The sequence below is a fragment of the Myotis myotis genome, unplaced genomic scaffold (genome assembly GCF_014108235.1).
Source record: "Myotis myotis isolate mMyoMyo1 unplaced genomic scaffold, mMyoMyo1.p scaffold_m19_p_14, whole genome shotgun sequence".
Lineage (NCBI taxonomy): Eukaryota > Metazoa > Chordata > Mammalia > Chiroptera > Vespertilionidae > Myotis > Myotis myotis.
The window spans coordinates 18,741,778-18,761,577 of record NW_023416318.1 but is presented as its reverse complement, the minus strand read 5'-3'; the positions used below and the strand labels follow the sequence as shown (position 1 = coordinate 18,761,577).

The window sequence follows — 19,800 nt, the reverse complement described above, 5'->3', positions numbered from 1 at the left end:
TTAAAAGAGATTTAAGAGATACATTAAAGTTACACATTTGTTTTAAGTAGATAATATTAAACTACATTTTGGAGGGAGGTGCATATTTAGGTAATAAAAACTATTAGGATTTACCAGAAAGTGATTAAAAATCATGATAGAAGTTACTTCTGGGAACTGGGAATAAGTTGAAATCACAACAGAGTATGCCATGGGATTTCAGGGTGCCTGACGAAGTTCTATTTCTTGACCTAAGTGTGGATACAGGAGTGCTTCCTTTGTATTAGTTTATTAAAATATACATTTATTTTGTGTGGTTGTCTTTATGTGTTTTATAATAAAGAAATTTTAAAAAAATCATCCCTAAAATAAAAAAATCTTTGTTATTCGGTTGAAAGCTAATGCAGTACATACATTCCTTTGGAAAAGATGCTTAAGTACTTTGGCTTTTCAGTTGGATGTATTTATAATGCTTTCTAATTGCTTCTTTTATCAAATCATACTGTATTAAAAGTCACATTTTTACTTTCCCATCAGATGTTCCTCTAAATCACTGCAAAAACAATTTTTAACTTTTATGGAGGAAAAGTTATCTTTGGAAGATTATATTTCCCTAGTCCTTAAAACAGGTTTTTAGGTTTAATAGCTCTGCTTATGTGTTTTTTATTACTTTCTAATAAACAAATTCAGGTGACCCGTTTTGAGTTATCTTGAAATTAACACCATACTCAGAAAGCATTACCAAACCCACATGGCTGAAAAGTTAAAATGCCTGCTCAAATATAAAGGGAAGGGAAGAATAAATTATGCTGTCATCTCATTTTTAACAGTATAAAAGGTTAAGTAGTTCTAAGGCAGTGGTCGGCAAACTCATTCGTCAACAGAGCCAAATATCAACAGTACAACCACTGAAATTTCTTTTGAGAGCCAAATTTTTTAAACTTAAACTATACAGGTAGGTACATTGTTATTAACTTAATTAGGGTACTCCTAAGGCTTAGGAAGAGCCACACTCAAGGGGCCAAAGAGCCACATGTGGCTCGTGAGCTGCAGTTTGCCGACCACGGTTCTAAGGTAATGGCAGAAACTTTCCAAAAAGAAGTATAAAGAATTTGTGAAATTCAAATAAAAATACTACCATGTTACACATGATAATCCACACATACACTATTAAAAACTATTGTAAAATTAATTTACTGATAACATTTTTCTTTTTCTGAACACTATTTATTGTATATTTTTCAAAAGAAAGTTGTTTTCCTAGACTACATACATAACTCTCTGCTTTGTAGTTCTAATTAAGATATGTACTGTTGTTTCAAGCTCTGTAGTGTGAAATTAGACAAGCAGTTTTCTAACATCCATAAAATAAATAAAAAATGTTCCTGCTCTGACAAACAGATAATTCAATCACAGAGAGCTTAGTTCTGTTTCCTTTGTTTTCTTTTCTTTCTTTTTTTTTTTTTTTTTAGCTGCTTGGTAAGCCAATTTTCTACTTAGAATCTACTGCTAAAACTCTCATTTGGTTCAGTATGTGGGCTTTATCCTTTCCATGGTCTGTTATGCAAAAAAGATGGCTTTAACTTTTTTTCTTACTGTGCTGCAAAGCAGCGGTTCTCAATTTGGATGCACATGTGAATCACCTAGGGAACCTGTAAAAGAATACTGACGCCTCCTCCCCTTTGGAGATTCTGATGTAACTGGTCTGGGTGGGCCCCTTTGTAAAAGCTCTGCAGGTGACGGTAATGTGTTGCCAAGGCAAGGAATAGCTACTCCAGGATCCTGCCAGTGCACCCCTCCACACACACACACACCAAAAAAAGCAGCTAATTATCTTTTCTGATTGAACCTAGGTGGGAAATGCATTTTTAAAAATTCTGTAGTGTAATAGATGCAAAGATTAAATTTCTTCTCTATGAGGTTATTACTGGTTTTGTTTGAATTTTAGGGCTTAAGAATATATTATACCTTATTCTAATATTAGTTCAAGAAATTTATTGGTCACTAGTGAAAAAAATTTAAAGACATACACCTGAACATTACTTTTACATGGTTGTGGTTTTAATTCATGATATGCTAAAAAAAATAAAATAAAAAAAATAAAAAAAAAGTGTTACAAATCATAGATTATGTCTTTACAATCAAAAAAAGAAACAATTATTTCCCTAAACATTTCTTCCAAAAGACATTCACCTTCTGCATACAGAAGTTCACAGGAGGTTCTGGAAAATAAATTTTTTCCAATTTTTCCAGTTTTATTTTGAGAGAATGACTGAAAGGGCCAAATCCAACACAACAGTAACTTGCCAAAAAGATGAATTACATACCTGAACATATTAGGACTGAAAAAGGGGACATTACTATGCAATCAGTGGTGAATAATTTAAAATCATGTGCAAGTATCAGATAACATTTAGTAAAATCTATTCAAATACTTACATAAAATGGATAGAGTTTCCAGAAATACTTTATTAAAATCTATTCAAATACTTACAGAAAATGAATAAGTTTCCAGAAATACAAATTATGGAAGACAACACAAGGATAATATGGAATTCCTGAAAAACCAACAACCCTTGAAAAGTAGAACCAGTATGAAAAATCTACTTTCCTTGAAAGACACTACACCCAGGGAGTTTCATGGGTGTGTTTTACCAAACATTCAAGTATGAGATAATGCCTCTGACTGTTTCAGAGAGAAGGAAAAAAATAATAATAAAAAAGCTAGCCAAATCACTCCATCGGGCTAATAAAACCTTGATATGAAACTCAGAAATAGTAAAAGAAAGTAAAACTGTGTATAATCTCATATTTGAGCAAATTGTGAAGCCCCTTTAATATTCCCTCCTTACTATCTCCATAGAATCAATCATGCCCCATTGGCTGGCTGCTACTATAGCTTACACATACTCTATCCATAGCACCATATAACACTTTAGTGCATTTAAATGTTTTCATATTTGCTTCTCAATGGTAGACACTAAGATCTTTGCAGGTAGGGATCGCTTTGCATTCATATCTCATGGCATGAAACATAGTGCTTATTCTACAGTCATGCTCAGTAGTTTCTGAATGAGGTAGAAAGAGAAAGGGAAGGGCCTTTCAGGTAGAAACAGCAGTAATGTGTATGGGCAGGAGGGGGAAATAATGAGGCAGTGACTAAACCATTTGGCTAGAACACAGGTTTGTATAAGGTATAACACTGAAAAGGCAAGTCAGGACCAGTCAGGGTGGGCTTTTCAGTGCTAAGACTAAGTTTAGTTTCAGTATCTACTGAAGGCCTCGCAGCAGTCAGTGGCTAAATCAATGAGTGCTGCAGCATCCAGATGAGTACGTTTTAGAGCTGCCAGGGAACTGGGGGTGACCTATCTGGTTTAAATCCATCGCTTTAAAAATTAGAAAATGAAAAGTCAGAGAAAATAGGTGATCTACCTAAGGCCAAAGAACACTGAATTAGCTAACAGCAAGCAGAAGCTCAGAGGGACTAAACTTGTTAAAGGCCACACAATTAATATACTGTCCAACCAACAGACAAATCCAAGTCTGTCCAACTCCAAAGTCCATGATCTACATGACATCAACTGATGAAGTTATTAAACCATATGTACACCCTTTTAGAATGATCCTAGTTTCATATAATCCACTCATCCTATATAATAAAAGCCTAATATGCCAAGTGTCCGGTAGGCCGGTCAACCAATCAAAGCACAATATATTAATGATATGCTAAGGCCACTCAACCGCTCGCTATGACATGCACTGACCACCGGGGGAAGATGCTCCGACCGGTAGGCAAACTTGCTGCTGGGGTCTGGCCAATCGGGACTGAGCGAGACAGGCCGGACACGCCCTGGAGCCCTCCTGCAATCCCTCCCTGGATGGCCAACCTCCTGTGTCCCTCCCTGACTCCGATCATGCACCAGTAGGGTCCCTCAGCCTGGCCTGCGCCCCCTTGGGGGATGTTGGAGACCGGTTTTGGCCCTATCCCACAGGCCAGGAGGAGGGACCCCACTGGTGCATGAATTCATGCAGTGGGCATCTAGTTTCAAATAAAGGTAATTTGTGTAATGTATAACTAAAGGCTGATTTAATTATTTTTATCTTTATTATCAAACAGAACAGTTAATAGAATTGTAACTAGCTTTATTACATTGTCATTTTAATGAAATATTTTACTCGATTAGCATCAAAACCCAAGATCAATAAAATGGTGGCACGAACAGAAGTAAATAGTAAAGCATTTCCATAGCCTCAAAAAATCCACACCTAAAACATTACAAATGGTGTTGGTTATTGCAACAGAATTGAAAAAGTTCCCAGAAAAAGGTCTTATTAATTAATTAATTAATCAAAAAGGGCTTTTCAGCCTTAAAAGACAGACTAAAAGTTTATAAAACCAGAGAGGTAGGTAGTGATAGAGAAAATTTGGACTTGTTCATTACATCTCAGAATACTAATTCTGAGAAATACTTCTTAAAGCCTAGAAGGTAACAGACTTACAGAAAATACAGAAACATACTATTTTACCCAAGCAAAAACTTTTTAATAAATGGTGAAGCTTTTTTTTTAAGTTATAAAAAAAAAATAAAACAGAATTTCATACTCAAAGTACTGGTACAAGCTGGAAATACCCAGAGGTTCACAATAATTAATGACAATAGAACCAATGTCAAGAATAGGGTAGGACACTATCCTCACCTCTTAGATTAACCTTTGGTGATCCTGTCTGAGGCAAGATGCTAGACTGAGGCCACTGCCTAGAGCCCTCCTTATAAATTCTGCCCCAGCCTTGGTTTGGCACCACAGGGTTGTGCACAAAATAGGCATTTGACTGTTCACTGACTGACTGAAGATCAAAGAAGGTGACTGGTAACAGCTTTGACTGACATAAAATCATGAGCAAACAGGAATGAGAGTACTAATAAGGATAACAAGAACCATAATAGTGATCAGTGATAAACAGTTTATATGTAGGTATTGCTCTAAATGCATGTATTAACTCCTTTATCTTCCTTAACTCTATTTTTAAATTAACAAAACCATAGCATATAGACCTCAGTAACTTGCTCAAGGACAGAGAACTAGGTAGTGGCAGAGCTAGGAATTGAACCCAGAAGCCTTGCTCTAATCATTGTGCTATTCTAATCATTGTGCCAGCCCTGAAATTGTCTATGTAACTTTTAGATAGAATACTTTTAAGAATCCCATTTCATATTCCTTTTGACTATTTGGAAAAATTATAGGTTTAAAAAGCATTTGTATTTACTTCACAGGAAAAATTAATAATCTTATTTTATTTGCTCTTCAATAAAATGTACATATTTATTTATATTACCTCCAGTCTTCCTTGAGCATAACCCAGGAGCAGCAAATTGGCCCTGTCCTTCTCAGAAGAGATGGGGGCCCATGGCCAAGCATCATCACTGACCAGTGGCCACCAGCAAACAACTGTATCCTGGGCACTACTGATGGCTAGCCGACGCTCTGTTGTCCTGTTTACTGGGCCAGGCATGTCATAATAGGAAATCTAATGGTTTTTAAAAAAGCATACAAGAAGCATTTTTTAATGCAAAATCCCCAAGTATTATAAAAATTAAAGCATCTGTAAATGTAGATAAATGCAAGTAAATATGCATGTTAAACATGTGCTTCAGGAGGTGTCAGAATTTACCAAATTCTTTTGACACATTTAAAAAAGACATATGTTCAAAATTCTTTCCATTTTTAGCAGAGGAAAGAGAAAAGAAAAATGTGAGTTAGGGAGAATTGGCTGTAGCAATCCCAATCAATACCAAAATGTACAGTCATGGTTGCTTGACAGCATCGACCTACACAGAGGATTTGAGACCGGCTATATTAAATGACAAGTTCAGTACTGCTGACCAAGAGCATCCAAATACTGTTTGAGACATAACATGTTAACAATGACTGACAACAATAAAAGGAAAAACAACTTGAGGCAAATATCATTTTAAGGAATATATGAGACATATACACATACATTCTGCACAAAAGGATAAGCCACAGCACCGTGTGTAAAAGTTTATACAGCTTCTGAGAATTATGCTTCTCTTAGGAAAAAATTGTAGAATTTATTATTCAAACTATGTTATTTTGGAACATGGTTATTTGAAAACATAAGCACAGCACCATCTGGGTGACACATGCCAAGGAAATATAGATTGCACTGTATTTCTGCTTAAGGAATTAATGGAAGGTTGATAGCTTGGAAGAAAAAAAAAAACTATCTTGCCATTGCTGGTCAGCAATAATCGAACCACTTTCTGGGGATTAAGCGCATGGCTAAGCCTACTGGACCAGACACTAGCAAAGGGCAGGGGGTCTTCTTATCAGAGAAATGCTTCTGGAGCCAGTCTCACTACATGACAGATTGCTTTCATATTCCTGTCTGCAAGGCAACAAAGGATGGCAGTAATGCGATAATGCCAGAGTGCAATGGGTGTTAAGAACCCGTTGCATTTATGTATTGTATTTAGTAAATAATCAGGCTCATCCAAATTGTGATCTCACCACTCAACCAAGGCCATTAAAATCAAGGTTAATGCTTTAATAATCCTCTGCTATTTTTTTTAATATGGTCAAAAGGAACCCTTTTCTATTTGCATGGCCATAATATTATTGACCTCTTCATCCTCTGAATGCACATCAAAAGGAACTGAAATCAAAGTAATTACCAGTGTTGTTCTCTCATGGTAAACATTTAACTCCTTGCACTGTCCCTTCACTGTTAAATAAATTGAATTGGATTTTTAAAATGCAGACAGGAAAACTTGTTAAAGGCCAATAGTTTCAAGATATTTACCCTGCAATTTTCCCTGCCAAAATTATTCCATTCTGAAAGAATTAAATTATGGTACAGCTGTAAAGAAAAGCAGAATTATAATACTCTCCACTATTTCCTTGTTTTCAAAACCAAATGGGCAGTGACAGACCACAGGGATGTACTTTATGCTTTGAAGTGCAAATTCTTATGTCTAAGCTCTCAATATCATTAGTTACCTTCTTGTTTTAGAGAAATACCACAATGGAATTACATATAATTTTTATGTACTACCTGCCATGTAAATGTATTACTTAAAAATGTCTACATGGGGAAATAGAGTTAAAACAAGAGACTGATACTTTCAGTCCTCATGTAACGCAAATCATGTATGTTATCTGAAATTTCATGTTTTCTATAAGTTTGAATGGCGTCATATTCTATCACGATGGTATACAGGGCAAGTGAAATAAAAAAGTTTCTTAGAATAGTCTTCCAAATGACAAATGGCAGTTTTTACTAAGTATTAAATACCCAAATTGAAATATTGAACCAGAATATGAAATCCATGGGTTTTCCCAAGGGATTACTTCTCTAATTATAGAAATGACAAGGAGTACTCATATCCTAATTTCCCAAATCCAAGGCAGGAAGAATAAACAAATAATTCCTTTACTTAAGGGATAAGGGCCCACATACCAGGTCCATTTTCTACATCTGTTTATAAGGAATAGATTATGTCATGACAGTTTCTCTCTGCTCTCACTAATGGACAGCCACTGTTCTTTGGCAGAGAAGACTTTATTAAGCTATCCATCAAACCTAAGATGGAGAAACTAGTCATGTAAAAGTTTATATGGAAGCATTAGAAACACTTAAAATAGTTTGAATTAATGCACATTGGTGCCTATTGAAGAACAATACTGATAAATAAATACCATTTCAACTAAATCTATAGTTAGCCATTCTGGAAAATAACATCCCATTGAAAGTGTTAATAGCAATTTTTTGACTAACCAAAATATGAGTACCACTGATTTCCAGCTAAGGAAATTGCAATATTACACCAAGTGTTATAGAAGCTCCACAAAACTGTTAAACAAAACCAAATTGTAGTTAGGTACCACAAAGAAAACTTATTTATATTTTATCTTGAATTAAAAATATTTTTTATAAAAATACATTTCTACTAAATAAAATTAGATCCTCCCTCACACCACTACCACCTCAATCACAATAAGAAATAATCCCAAATGGGCAAAAGGTTAGCTTAAATACCACTTTTTTTAAAAACACACAGTTTCAAGCCACAAAGCTGACTTCTAAAAATCTTTGCCTTTGCTCTATACTCTATGGCATAAGTGTGCATGTTCTTTAAGAAAGCTGTATATCAGCTCTGTTCCCAGTGAACAGTGAACTGTCTCAAATCCACGTCACAGAGGCTGGATCAATCTTGCAAACACAAGTCATTGCTAAAAAGAGGCCTTGAACTGAAACAGCCTGGAAAATGTATTAGATACTCATCCTAGCAGAGTGTATGCCTTCAAAACAGTTTAAAATGTAATATGGAAAAACTTAAATTAAAACACACCATTTAAAATAAAAATCCTGCCTTAACAGATGTAAAGTCCCTGATTCAAAGAAACAAATTACCTGGAGTTAGTGAAGGGAGAGACTAACACATGAAGATTTCTTTTTGCATTTTTTCCAATTATAGTTGGAGGGGGGAATCTCCCATTCCTTGTTTATTACACTTTTCTATTAAGCTTTGGAAGTGCCTTCTTTCTTTTGTGAAATAGAAGCCAGACCAGCTATCCTTGCTTAGAAAAATAATATGGGGTATTAGGGGAAAATAAGAATGGTATATATACTATCACTACCGACAAAACCATTTTCAAATATGTAACTTGCCTGTCATCTGTCACTGACTTCTATAAGTACTATATATATATTGCTGTAAACATTCCATTGTTAGACCTCCCATAATGAGAGGAAAAGAGAAAACTTAGGTGTGGCCACTGTTTCTAATGAATCAAGCTTAATCCTATAATAACTCTGAAATCTAGAAATGTGCAGGAATAATGAGCATAGTATCGCCTCATGTGAAACTCATACCTTAATAATTAACAATATGACTACTTAAATTGAAATCTCTACCTTATAATCCAAAGCTGAGAGTTTTTCCAATCTTTTGTTTACATCAGGAGAACCCATCTTCTTGGTAAACTGAATAAAACATAGTTTGTTTTGTGCCAAAAATGATAAGATGATAAAGCTGTCTGTGAGAAGAGCTTTAAAAAAAAAAAAAAAAAGGAAGATTTATTAATACCATCAAATAATAAGCTAGAATAAAATAACAATGAGTTGATTTTTTTTCCAATGAAATATTACAAGAGGCTATTTTTAGAAAATAAATGTTAACTGAAATAACTAGTCTCCTAAATATCATTATGACAATTTACAAGGATATTAAAGATACTGGAAATAAATGATAATCATCAGTTTAATCATGCATGGATTTGATACTTTTCCTTCTTTTCTGAGACCATGTCAATATATTCTGATGTTTGGGAACAACCACCAAATAAGATGTAGTTGGAAATAGGGCTAGAAAAGAATGAAGACCGTTTCACACCTGAATGTAAAGATTAAAACATGTACTTTTATTTATCCTTAGCCTTTAATCCTGTGTTCATAACAATATAAACCACCTGAGAATAAATTGGACTAACAAATATAGATCAGTACTCCCCACCAATCTTACTGTTTTATTTTTAAATGTTTCATCAATGAACCTTCTTTTTGAGAGTATATAAGCTGAATGAAATAAAGCATATTATTTCCAATATGTGCATTAAATATTTAAAAAGGAATATTAGCAAAAATACTTCTACAGCTTTATTTCTAAAGCATACAAGTAGGTAGATAATTTTTATGGGTTACAGAAAGGGCCATTAATGTTACATAAAATTGATAACAATAACTGAGAAATGTTTTATGTTGTTCCTAGCATAAAGAAATTACTGAATGTTTTATATATTTTTCTTTACTTCTACACCCCTCATTGTGCAAACAGTTACCAACAGCAGATCTACACAATTACAGAAGAATCTGGAGAACTGCCAAGAAATCACATTGTTATCATTGTCTCTTGAGAGTGTATAAATAAAAGAAACAAGTGAAAGAAGATATCTCAGAGACACGAATAATGTTGAAAGTCTCCTTTTAATTCTTATAGAGCTGCAGCAGGATGATAAAATCATCACAGTCACTATTTTATTTGCAGTGTCAACAAAGGGGTCAAAATGAAACCTCTTCCATAGGGAAGCTTCCTTAGCACCACTGTCCTAAAAGGAAGAGAACATGGCACACTTACAAGCCTACCCTCAACGTATTATCATCAGCAATGTTGCTAATCATAGGCATCCTGCAGGCTGCTTTGCTTTAGGATGATGAAATTGGGTCTGACTTGTTCAGAGGTAGCTAGTGAGAGCACACAGCAGAAGGGCGGTCTGTATTCTCACCTCTGTCTTGCCCATTAGACCACACTTCCTTTGATTATTCAATTTAAGACACCGACAATTTTCAGACTCTAATGAAAATGAAATCTGTTTCTTAGACCTTTTACTGTGAATAAAAGAACATAATCTTAAAACTTCAGGAGTCAGCATAGTGTAGTGCAAAGAAAATGGGTTCTGCAGCTAGAACCCGGGTTCAGCTTTCAGCTCAGTCACTCTGAGCTGTTCCTTAGTATCACGTTTGTGAGCATGTTCCTTAGTATCGCAGCTTCAATTTCCTTATCGATAAACTGAAAATAGCTATTCCTTATAAAAGGTTGCTTTTTGAATTAAATAAAATGGGTAGGTTGGCAAAGCTTAAAGCCTCTTCAGGTTCAGGAAATGTTAGTATCCTACCTTTTAAATATCTGGCTTAAAATCTTTTTCTTGTGTGCTTCTACATACTATTGTAGTATCACTAAATAGAATCCAGATTTATCTAGTATATTTGGCATTGATGTTTGATATTTAGAAATAGTGCCTAATCACTATGTTGTACACCTGAAAGTAATTCAATATTATATGTCAATTCTAATTTTAAAAAGAAAGAAATATTTCCCAGACACTCTCAAAAGTTAATATTCATAGAGTTTGGTAACAAAGAATCTTCCTAAAGAGGCAAAGCAAACATTATTATATTTTTTAACTGGGGGCTGTGTTGACACATTTGGGTTATTTACTCAAAATTCATTTTTGAAAATGAAAAATATTTGAAATGTCAACAATAGGGAACTAATTTTTAAAGTACACACCAGAAAAAAAAAACAATTTTGAAAATACATTCACATTTTTTAAGAGTGAAAAATATTCAGAATATGAGCTTAACACTTGACAAAAACTTTGATATTAAATATTAGTCAAAACTTGTATTGGTCCCACAGGTTGTAACTATGCTATTACATGCAATTACTTGTGTTTGCAGGTCCCCAGTGGTAATAATTAGTCTACCTGTTGACACACTATTTCTCCTCCCCACTGTTAATGTAAGCAATTGATTTGCACATGGGGGTAATTACCATCACTGATGGTGTCTGAGATGAGCTTCCCCACCAGGCTTCTGTCAATCACCACTTTCTCCAGCTGCGACCCAGAAAGGCTTAGGGACACCAGCACACCTGAACCAAAAAGGAGCTAAGACCAGGTAAGAGGAGGGAGGGGAGAAAGATATACTGAGGATTAGAATCTTTTAAAATTCTCTCTCCAAATGTATAACTTATACAGATATTTACACATGCATCTACTAGTACACCATGAAATTTTCAAAAACAATCACTGACAATTTACAGGTGGTTAAATGATGAAACACAATTTGTGTGTTGATTAAAGCTATATGCAAAAATGAGTGTAGTCCATGTTTATTAGAAGTCTAATCTTCTAAATACTTAGAAGGTACCCATGCAGAAATAACTGCTTTGCATTGCATACAGAAATGTAACATGTTCTATTAAAATATTTTGAAAGATTACTATTTATATCAAAAGTTAAAAGATTTCTTGAGGTTTGAATAGTCATTGCTATGCAAAATAGAAAGTATGCCACCATGACAACATAAACAGCAAATGTTAATGATTTATTTGCAATTTAAACCCCAATTTTACAAATAAAGATCTTGTCTATCGAAAATATTAAAATACATTAAGGCAAGGCAATTAAAGTAAAATGTTAACTTTTAAAATTCATAAATAAATAACACATCCCAGAAACAATTTCTCAAGAAAAGATAGAGAAATGTAGTAAAGTACCAGGCTTTATCGATGTCAGTGCTCACCCAACATCCAACAAAAGATGATTTAATATCACCATTATGATTTTATGCTGCTCGTTTCCATTTGTGGCAGCATTATTCATTCATCTCCAAATGTTTAAAACTTCTGAAGGACTATGCATATGGGTATGCTTGTTATCTATGAGATTATGAAATATCAACATTGGAAGAAATTGTTTCACCTTCAAGGCAACAGACTCAAAGCAGATGAATCATGGAATAGCATATGGCATAAGAGGAAAAAAAACCAATTGTCAGTAAACTTATCATGAACATGCCAGCCAAACTCAAAGACTACTATGGTTTTTAAACAAAACGGGAATTTCCCCACCTACCTAGATATCATGTCCTAGCTAGAGAGGATGATTCTGTATCAAGACATATTGGGGCATGTGTATAAGATGAGCAGCATGAGGGACTAGGGTCATATAAAAAAAGACCACTATTCCCCCACTGCCTGAAAGATTTCAGGCACATGAATCAGAAAAGGAACTGAAGGGTCCCTTTGTATTTAACTGTTAGAATCCTTGTCCTACTCACCAGAAAGCTTTCTTTTCAGTCTTGTGCTAACAACATGATTTAATGGACTGTCCATTTCATATTAACTTCCCAAATGGGGGTGGAATGGGGCAGGACTTAATCATCTTTATTGGTTTTGGAGAAAGCACATTTGTTCCAAGAATTTCAAATTACTTTTGCTACTGAATTACAACCAGCCCTGTTTTATGCCTCAATGGGAAACACTGGTATTTCCATTTTGGGGAATTCCCCCATAAGAACATAGCATGGGGTCTTCACCCCTTAAATTCTCCCTTCTCAGGAAGGCAATGTTAGGGTCATCTTTCTTATCTAGTTCTTCTCCTGAAAACAGCTTTTTCCTACCTTCCACATTTATTCAAAACATCTCAAAAATAAATAGAAAAAGATGAATTTTAATCTACTAAAACTTTATACCTATACTCTTAAGCACCACTTAATTATCCAGAGACTACTAGCTCCTTATGGATACTGGCTAGGCCTCTTTTATGTTTTTATCTTCAGTGTCTAGAACAATGCTAGGCACAACGTAGGTGCTAACTTAATGTTTAGAGTAATAATCATAATTAACTTATCATAGGGTCAGATGATTCATAGGTGGAAGGAAACCTGGTTTAATCTTCCACTTCCACGTGACCTGGAAGTTCCTTCTGCAGCATCCCTTTCAAGTATCCTTCCAGCATCCAGCTCGTGCTTGAATATTGCCAGACCAGGAGCTCACTACTTTACTGAAAAGCTATTCCACCATTGGACATTACTTCATAATCTTCCTCAAAGGAGGTTCAGCCACTTATTTACACATTCAACTGATTCAGTCCACAAATATATATGTAGCATATATATTTTTTAAGAGCCAGACCCTATTTTAGCTGTTGAAGATACAGCAGTGAACAATCAAACAATACCCCTGCCCTTAATCCCCTCAGGGAGCTTGCCTTTGAATGTGGAGACAGGCAATACATAGTCTTAATATAATGTCAGATAGCAATAAGAACTACAGAGAAAAATAAAGCACAGTGAGGATGGGGATTTTAGGAAGAAGCTGTTTTAAGAAGGATGACTAATAAATAAAAAGGCCTTTCTGAAGAGATGACATTTGAGTACACACTCAAATGAAGTGAAGTAACTAGCCATATGGCTATTTGGAGAAAGGGAGTTTGAAGCAGAGAACAGCAAATACAAAAACCCTGAGGTCAGAATGTGCTATAGAAAGCTAGGCCCATGGAGAGGAAGGGAGGGGAGGGAGAGGAAGAAGGGGAGGGGAAGGGGAGAGGAAGAGGAAGAGAAGGAAAGGGAAGGGAAGGAGGGAGATGTATATTCAGAGGAGGAAAGGAGAGAGATATTCAGGGGCCAGTTTGGGTTGAACCTTTTTGATGAGAAGCAGCAGAGAATTATAATCCAATTATGCTCTAAAGCAGAAATCAGGCAAGAATAGAAGCAAGGAGACAATGAGGAGGCTGGTCTAGGTGAGAGAAGATGATGGTCTGACCTTGAGCAGCAATGGTAAAGAAATGATATGTTGGAAGATTGAGATATATTTTAAAGGGTATTAACCAGGACTTGCTGAAGGACTGGATGTGCATACATGAGAAGAACTCAAAGGTGTTTACACTAAGCAACTGGGTTTACTGAGACCAAGAACTGAGGGGAAGCAAATTTATATTAGAGGGAATCAAGAGTTTGTTTTTGCACATGTTAAGTTTGAGGTCTATGGACATACAAGTAAATATATCAAGTAGACAATTAAAAATGAGTCTGCAGTTCAGGTAAAGTGAGGACTGGAAATATATACTCAGGAGTCATCAACAATATATAGGTAGTAAAGTTGTAAAACTGGATAAGCTCTCCTTAAAAAATGAGTGGAGAGGTCATAAGTGTGGGGCCCTAATCCAATCTGACTGCTATTCTTATAAAAATAAAAAGTAAAAAGAGAGACACCAGAGGGCTCTCTCTCTCCATGCGCCACACAGAGAAGAGGACCTTTGACACAGCAAGAAGACAGCTGCTTACAAGCCAGGAAGAGAGGCTTCACCAGAAACCACCCCAGAGGGCTCCTTGATCTTGGAACTGTGAGAAAATAAATTTCTGTTGTTTAAGGAAAAAGAACAAAAGAGTGGCAAATAAGAGGTTCCACTCTGGAATCTTTAGAGGTGTTAAAAAGTCAGGGTAGCCTTATTGACACCTATTTGGGGTACTCATTGGGATCAAGGTATGGCCATCATTTCAGATCTCTTGTAGTCTAGAGGTACCCTTGACACCAGATTTTGTAATAAGAATGTATAACTAAATCAATAAGCTAATTAATGCATTTTTATAAAACAGCCTGTGGGGAAGGATAAAGTTTCCAAGTACTGGTGCCAAATATACTTCTGGATGGTAATGGAGATAACTGGAATTAGGAAAAAATAGTCTGAAACTCAGGAAAAGAATATTCCAGCCCAGACAGGAAAGTATTTCTGCCTGTTTACCCAAAAGGTTAGTTCTTAAACCTGCCAAAATGGAACAGGCCTATGTAAGATTTGGCAGGACAGGAAGGAAAAGGGCACTAAGATACTGTCCTATTCCAGTGCAGAGGGAGGTACCTCCAGAGCAGATGAGAAGAGATCCATGGGATGAATCAAGGAGAAGGCCCATGGGATTTCCCAATTTTAATGTTGGGTATTTGTGTAGAAAACTGATGACACAAAATAGGAATTGAAACTTCCTTTTCTCTGACACCCTCCCAGATAGAAAGTATCTTTCCTTATTATTTCTGCTCTAACCCTGTTTCTTTCCATTGCCTTTACCATTTTCTCCCTCTCATTTTCTTCAAGCTTATAGAGAGGTGTGCTTTTTCTTTAAGAAACAGGGAAACGATTTCCATGACCTTCAAATGGCTCTTCAAGTTGGTTTCTCTTAACCCTAAGTCTACAGTGCTTAGATAAAGTACTCAATTGGATATGAAATGGCACTGGGAGAAGAAAGAGAAAATTATAGCGGATGACATCATTAATTAAAAAAACATAAATAAACACAATAATCTGAGTTTCATTCATTCAGCAGGTCAAAAATAGCAGGTCCTATATGTGCCAAGTATATATGGGAATACAATGATGAATAAACAGTCACATTGATAGAATACGTGTAGAATAGTGAAGACCTAATCTCAGAGAGAAGTGGGGGTTTTGGTTAGGATAGATGACTGCTTCCTAGAAGAGTAGATTATGACCCACAAAAAAGAGAAATACATTACACTTGGTCTCAAGTATTGAAAAAGAGAGGGTACATTAAGTCTTTGTGAATGGGCTGTTTTATGATAGTGGCCACAAACAATCACATTGGAATCAACATTCTCATAGGTTAAGAAAACTACCCCCCAAATCCATTTGATTATTATCACATCTGGGAGGAAATTAAAAGTATAGGTATTCAGGGTCAATACTAAAAATCAACAATGGGTGATAGGTTCAATCAGGGATTTGAGAGTTAACTCATGTACAGGCAGCCAAGACTGGTCCCATGAAATCATTAGGAGACACGTGGGAGACAGCAGGTACTAAACACTACAATTCACAGAGGCAACAAAGTATTAGGACTCTTGGAATAAATTACAGGGCTGAAGCAAATATTTAAAGTACATAGAGATACTCCCTGGAGATAGTTGGTTACTATCAGTATGAATTTGCATACTGATAGTAACCAACACCCCTCCAATACTGCCCCCCCCCCCCAATACAAACTATGGGATAAATTCTGGAGAAACTCGGAGAACTACAGACAGTCAAACAATTTTACATTGGGGAAATCTATAATGCAGAGTAGTTACTGATTACTTTAGAAGATAACCTGCTAGAAGAGAGAGAACATATTTTCTGTAATTTATTCCTTCATTCAGTAAACATTTATTGAGCATAGAGAGAAACCATGCCTGACTAATGCAGTAAAGTACAGAGACAAAAGTGAATGTAGCTAGGACAAAGATAAAAAAATTAATTGACTCACTATAGGGAATTGACATAAGGGCAGGAAACAAAAGGACAAAAAATAGTTTTTCTGGATGTTAACAACAGGGTTTCCCAAGGAATTATTCAATATATGGAATAGAAACATGCCTGGAAATTTGTTTGATAATTCTTTTTTTTTTTTTTAAATATATTTTATTGATTTTTTAGAGAGGAAGGGAGAGAGATAGAGAGTTAGAAACATCGATGAGAGAGAAACATCGATCAGCTGCCTCCTGCACATCTCCTGGGGATGTGCCCACAACCCAGGTACATGCCCTTGACCGGAATCGAACCCGGGACCTTTCAGTCCGCAGGCCGACGCTCTATCCACTGAGCCAAACCGGTTTCGGCTTGTTTGATAATTCTAATTCAAATTAAGAAATATCATTTTTTCACTTATTCTCATTGTAAAATGAGTGATGCTATATTTTAATCCATAATGTAATTTTAAAACTAGCATATATAATAATGATATATTTTATATTTTATATACATATAATTTATGTAATTATATACATTTAATATTTATGTAATTACATATATAAAGATCACATAAAAGTAATTGTTCCCACAAAATATTTATAATTTAGAATCATGGTCAAATTCACAAAGGTAAATCATATATTTGCTGGCAGTTTTAAAGATCTAATTGGATAAAAACAGTGGCAGGAAGTGAACAAGAACACATGCCAAGCAACTCATTACTTTTGCTCAAAATTTTATAATTTACAGAGGACTTATATACTCTGTCTATGATGAATATAAAATTCCAATAAAACCCTGGTACATAATAAATACACGAGTTACAAAAATAGTAGTAACTAGGTTAATCCTCATACTAATTCACAGTCAGGTGGGTAGAGCAACTAACCAAAGATCTCATAATTTGTGGGCAAGTAGAGTAAGACAGGAAAAATTCTATGTTCTTTCTCCTGCTGTTGACTTCTCAGTTGACTTCCATGCAATATCTCACCTGATTTCCGTCTCTTTAGCTGCTACTATACTCTACACAAATCTCCCTCTACTCCAGTGGTTCTGAACTCAGGGTGATTTGGACTACCCAGGGACATCTGGCAATGTCTGGAGACACTGTGATTTGTCACAACCTCTATATGTTAGCCATGTCTACTGAGGCTCACCTAAGAGAGTGCTTATAAATAAGTTGCTATAGAGGCAAAAGTGTTTTCCATATCTCCATCAAGCAGACTTGGGGAGTCCTCAAATTCTAACACTTTTCTCACATATAGGAAGGGTAAGAAATGAGAACTTGGTCAGATATCTTAAGTGGAGTGGTGGACACTGCCCAGTTCAGAACAGGACCTGGAGGAAGCCTGTTCCATAGTCTCTAACCAAGTTCAAGGCTATGGCTCTGATGACTAACGCCAGTTGTCAAGACAGAAAGAGCCCCAGGCAGGTCAGATAGCTGTGGCAGCTTGATACAAATATCCTGTAAGAACACCTCCTTGCTTTCTTTCCAAGTCTCCGCTCACCAATCAGCCTTCTTATCTTTAACTTAGTCTCTTGAGTAATTCATCCATCAGGTGGGAATGCCCCAAGCAAATGAGCAAGGTCTGTGATGCCAAATATAACTCGCACTGTGAATTAGTAAACTACAATGACAGTTAATAAATCAGTTGCTTCGTAGTTTAGTTACTGTGAATGTTGTTAGTACAAGAAAACAAATGAAGATAACATAAGAGATAGATAAGTTTAATTAATCAGAAATTTTCTGCTGAAAATACACCGCTAAGTGGGGAGGAAATTTTTAGAAGTTGGAGACCTACATGAATAACATCATCCCATTTTATTAGGGAAAAAGCAGGTGTGGTATGTATATAAATACATATTACAGAAATTGTCTATATCAAACCAAGAAAATGTCAGGAAAAATATATCCAAACTGTTGATAGTAGGTAACTCAAAGAGATGGAATTGGGGAGCTAAAGGCATGAACTTTAACGCATACCTAATAGTTTTTAAACATTATATATATATTTTTTAAATTGATTTCAGAGAGGAAGGGAGAGGGAGGGGAAAACCTCAATGATGAGAATCATCCATTGGCTGCTTCCTGCATACCCTCTACTGGGGATCAAGTCCGCAACCTGGGCATGTGCCCTTGACCAAAATCGAACCTGGGACTCTTCAGTCTGCAGGCCAATGCTCTATCCACTGAACCAAACCAGCTAGGACCCTGATAGCCTTTTTTAAAATTGGAATTATGGATGATGTTTTATTTTTTATGTATTACTTGGTTGTTGTTTTTTCTATAAAATGTTTTAAAAATAAAGAAACAGTTCTTAAAACGTGTCCAAAAATATACTATTTTATGTTTTTAAAGAGATGGTTTTAAACAGATGCTTTTATGCCACATAATGTGTTTCTAAGAAGTCAGAATTTGAATCACACTGAAAATGAACTATAATAGAGGCTCCTTATCCAAAGCAACAAGTAGAAAACTGAACTGAGTCCCTCTCCTCTGCAATCTCACTTACTAAAGAACAATTTAAGATACGTTTTTCTTATCATATTGCCTCATTAGATTGTTCACCCATATTCCTAACAATTGTAAGGTATGATACATCCACACTACGGATTACCATGTACCTACTGAAAATAAGGTAGGTGTAGATTACTGACAGTGTGTTGTACACTGTAATGTGTAGCACTTACAGAATATATATAGAGAAATTCCATTTATTTAAAAAACACATGTATATACATACATATACAATGATGAGTGCTTATAAATGCATGAAGGACATAAAACTGTTGACTGTGGTTACCACAGAGAGAGGAATGAACTTGGGGTAGAGGGGTACTTTAACTTTTTACCATATCTGTATGTATGCCATCTTACAGTGATCAGGAATAATCTTAATTATTTTATATTTTATTTATTTATTTATTTATTTATTTATTTATTTATTTATTTTATTTTACATTTTAAAACATTAAACATGGGAATAAAGATCACCACTAAATCTTTTTTCAGTTCCTTTGGTTTGAGATGACTATTTTTAATTGCTCACCTTTACCCAAAGACTTAAAATTCACCAGTGATGCCGTAACCAGTTTGGCTCAGTGGACAGAGCGTCGGCCTGCGGACTGAAAGGTCCCGGGTTCGATTCCGGCCAGGGGCATGTACCTTGGTTGCGGGCACATCCCCAGTGGGAGGTGTGCAGGAGGCAGCTGTTC

General features: G+C 35.6%; 1 protein-coding gene across 3 annotated transcripts in view; it reads right to left on the bottom strand.

Annotated features, from left to right (window-relative positions):
- Positions 1-19,800, bottom strand: part of LOC118668947 (WD repeat containing planar cell polarity effector) — a 244,340-nt gene that overhangs the window by 141,921 nt on the left and 82,619 nt on the right. For 2 of the 3 annotated variants that reach the window (XM_036334385.1, XM_036334388.1), the window contains 3 exons: positions 11,334-11,448; positions 8,918-9,051; positions 5,315-5,506 (listed from right to left, as the gene is read on the bottom strand). In XM_036334385.1, coding sequence (XP_036190278.1) covers positions 5,315-5,506; positions 8,918-9,051; positions 11,334-11,448 — 441 coding nt within the window. The remainder of the gene's footprint in view (positions 1-5,314; positions 5,507-8,917; positions 9,052-11,333; positions 11,449-19,800) is intronic. The other variant, XM_036334387.1, reaches the window with a different exon arrangement.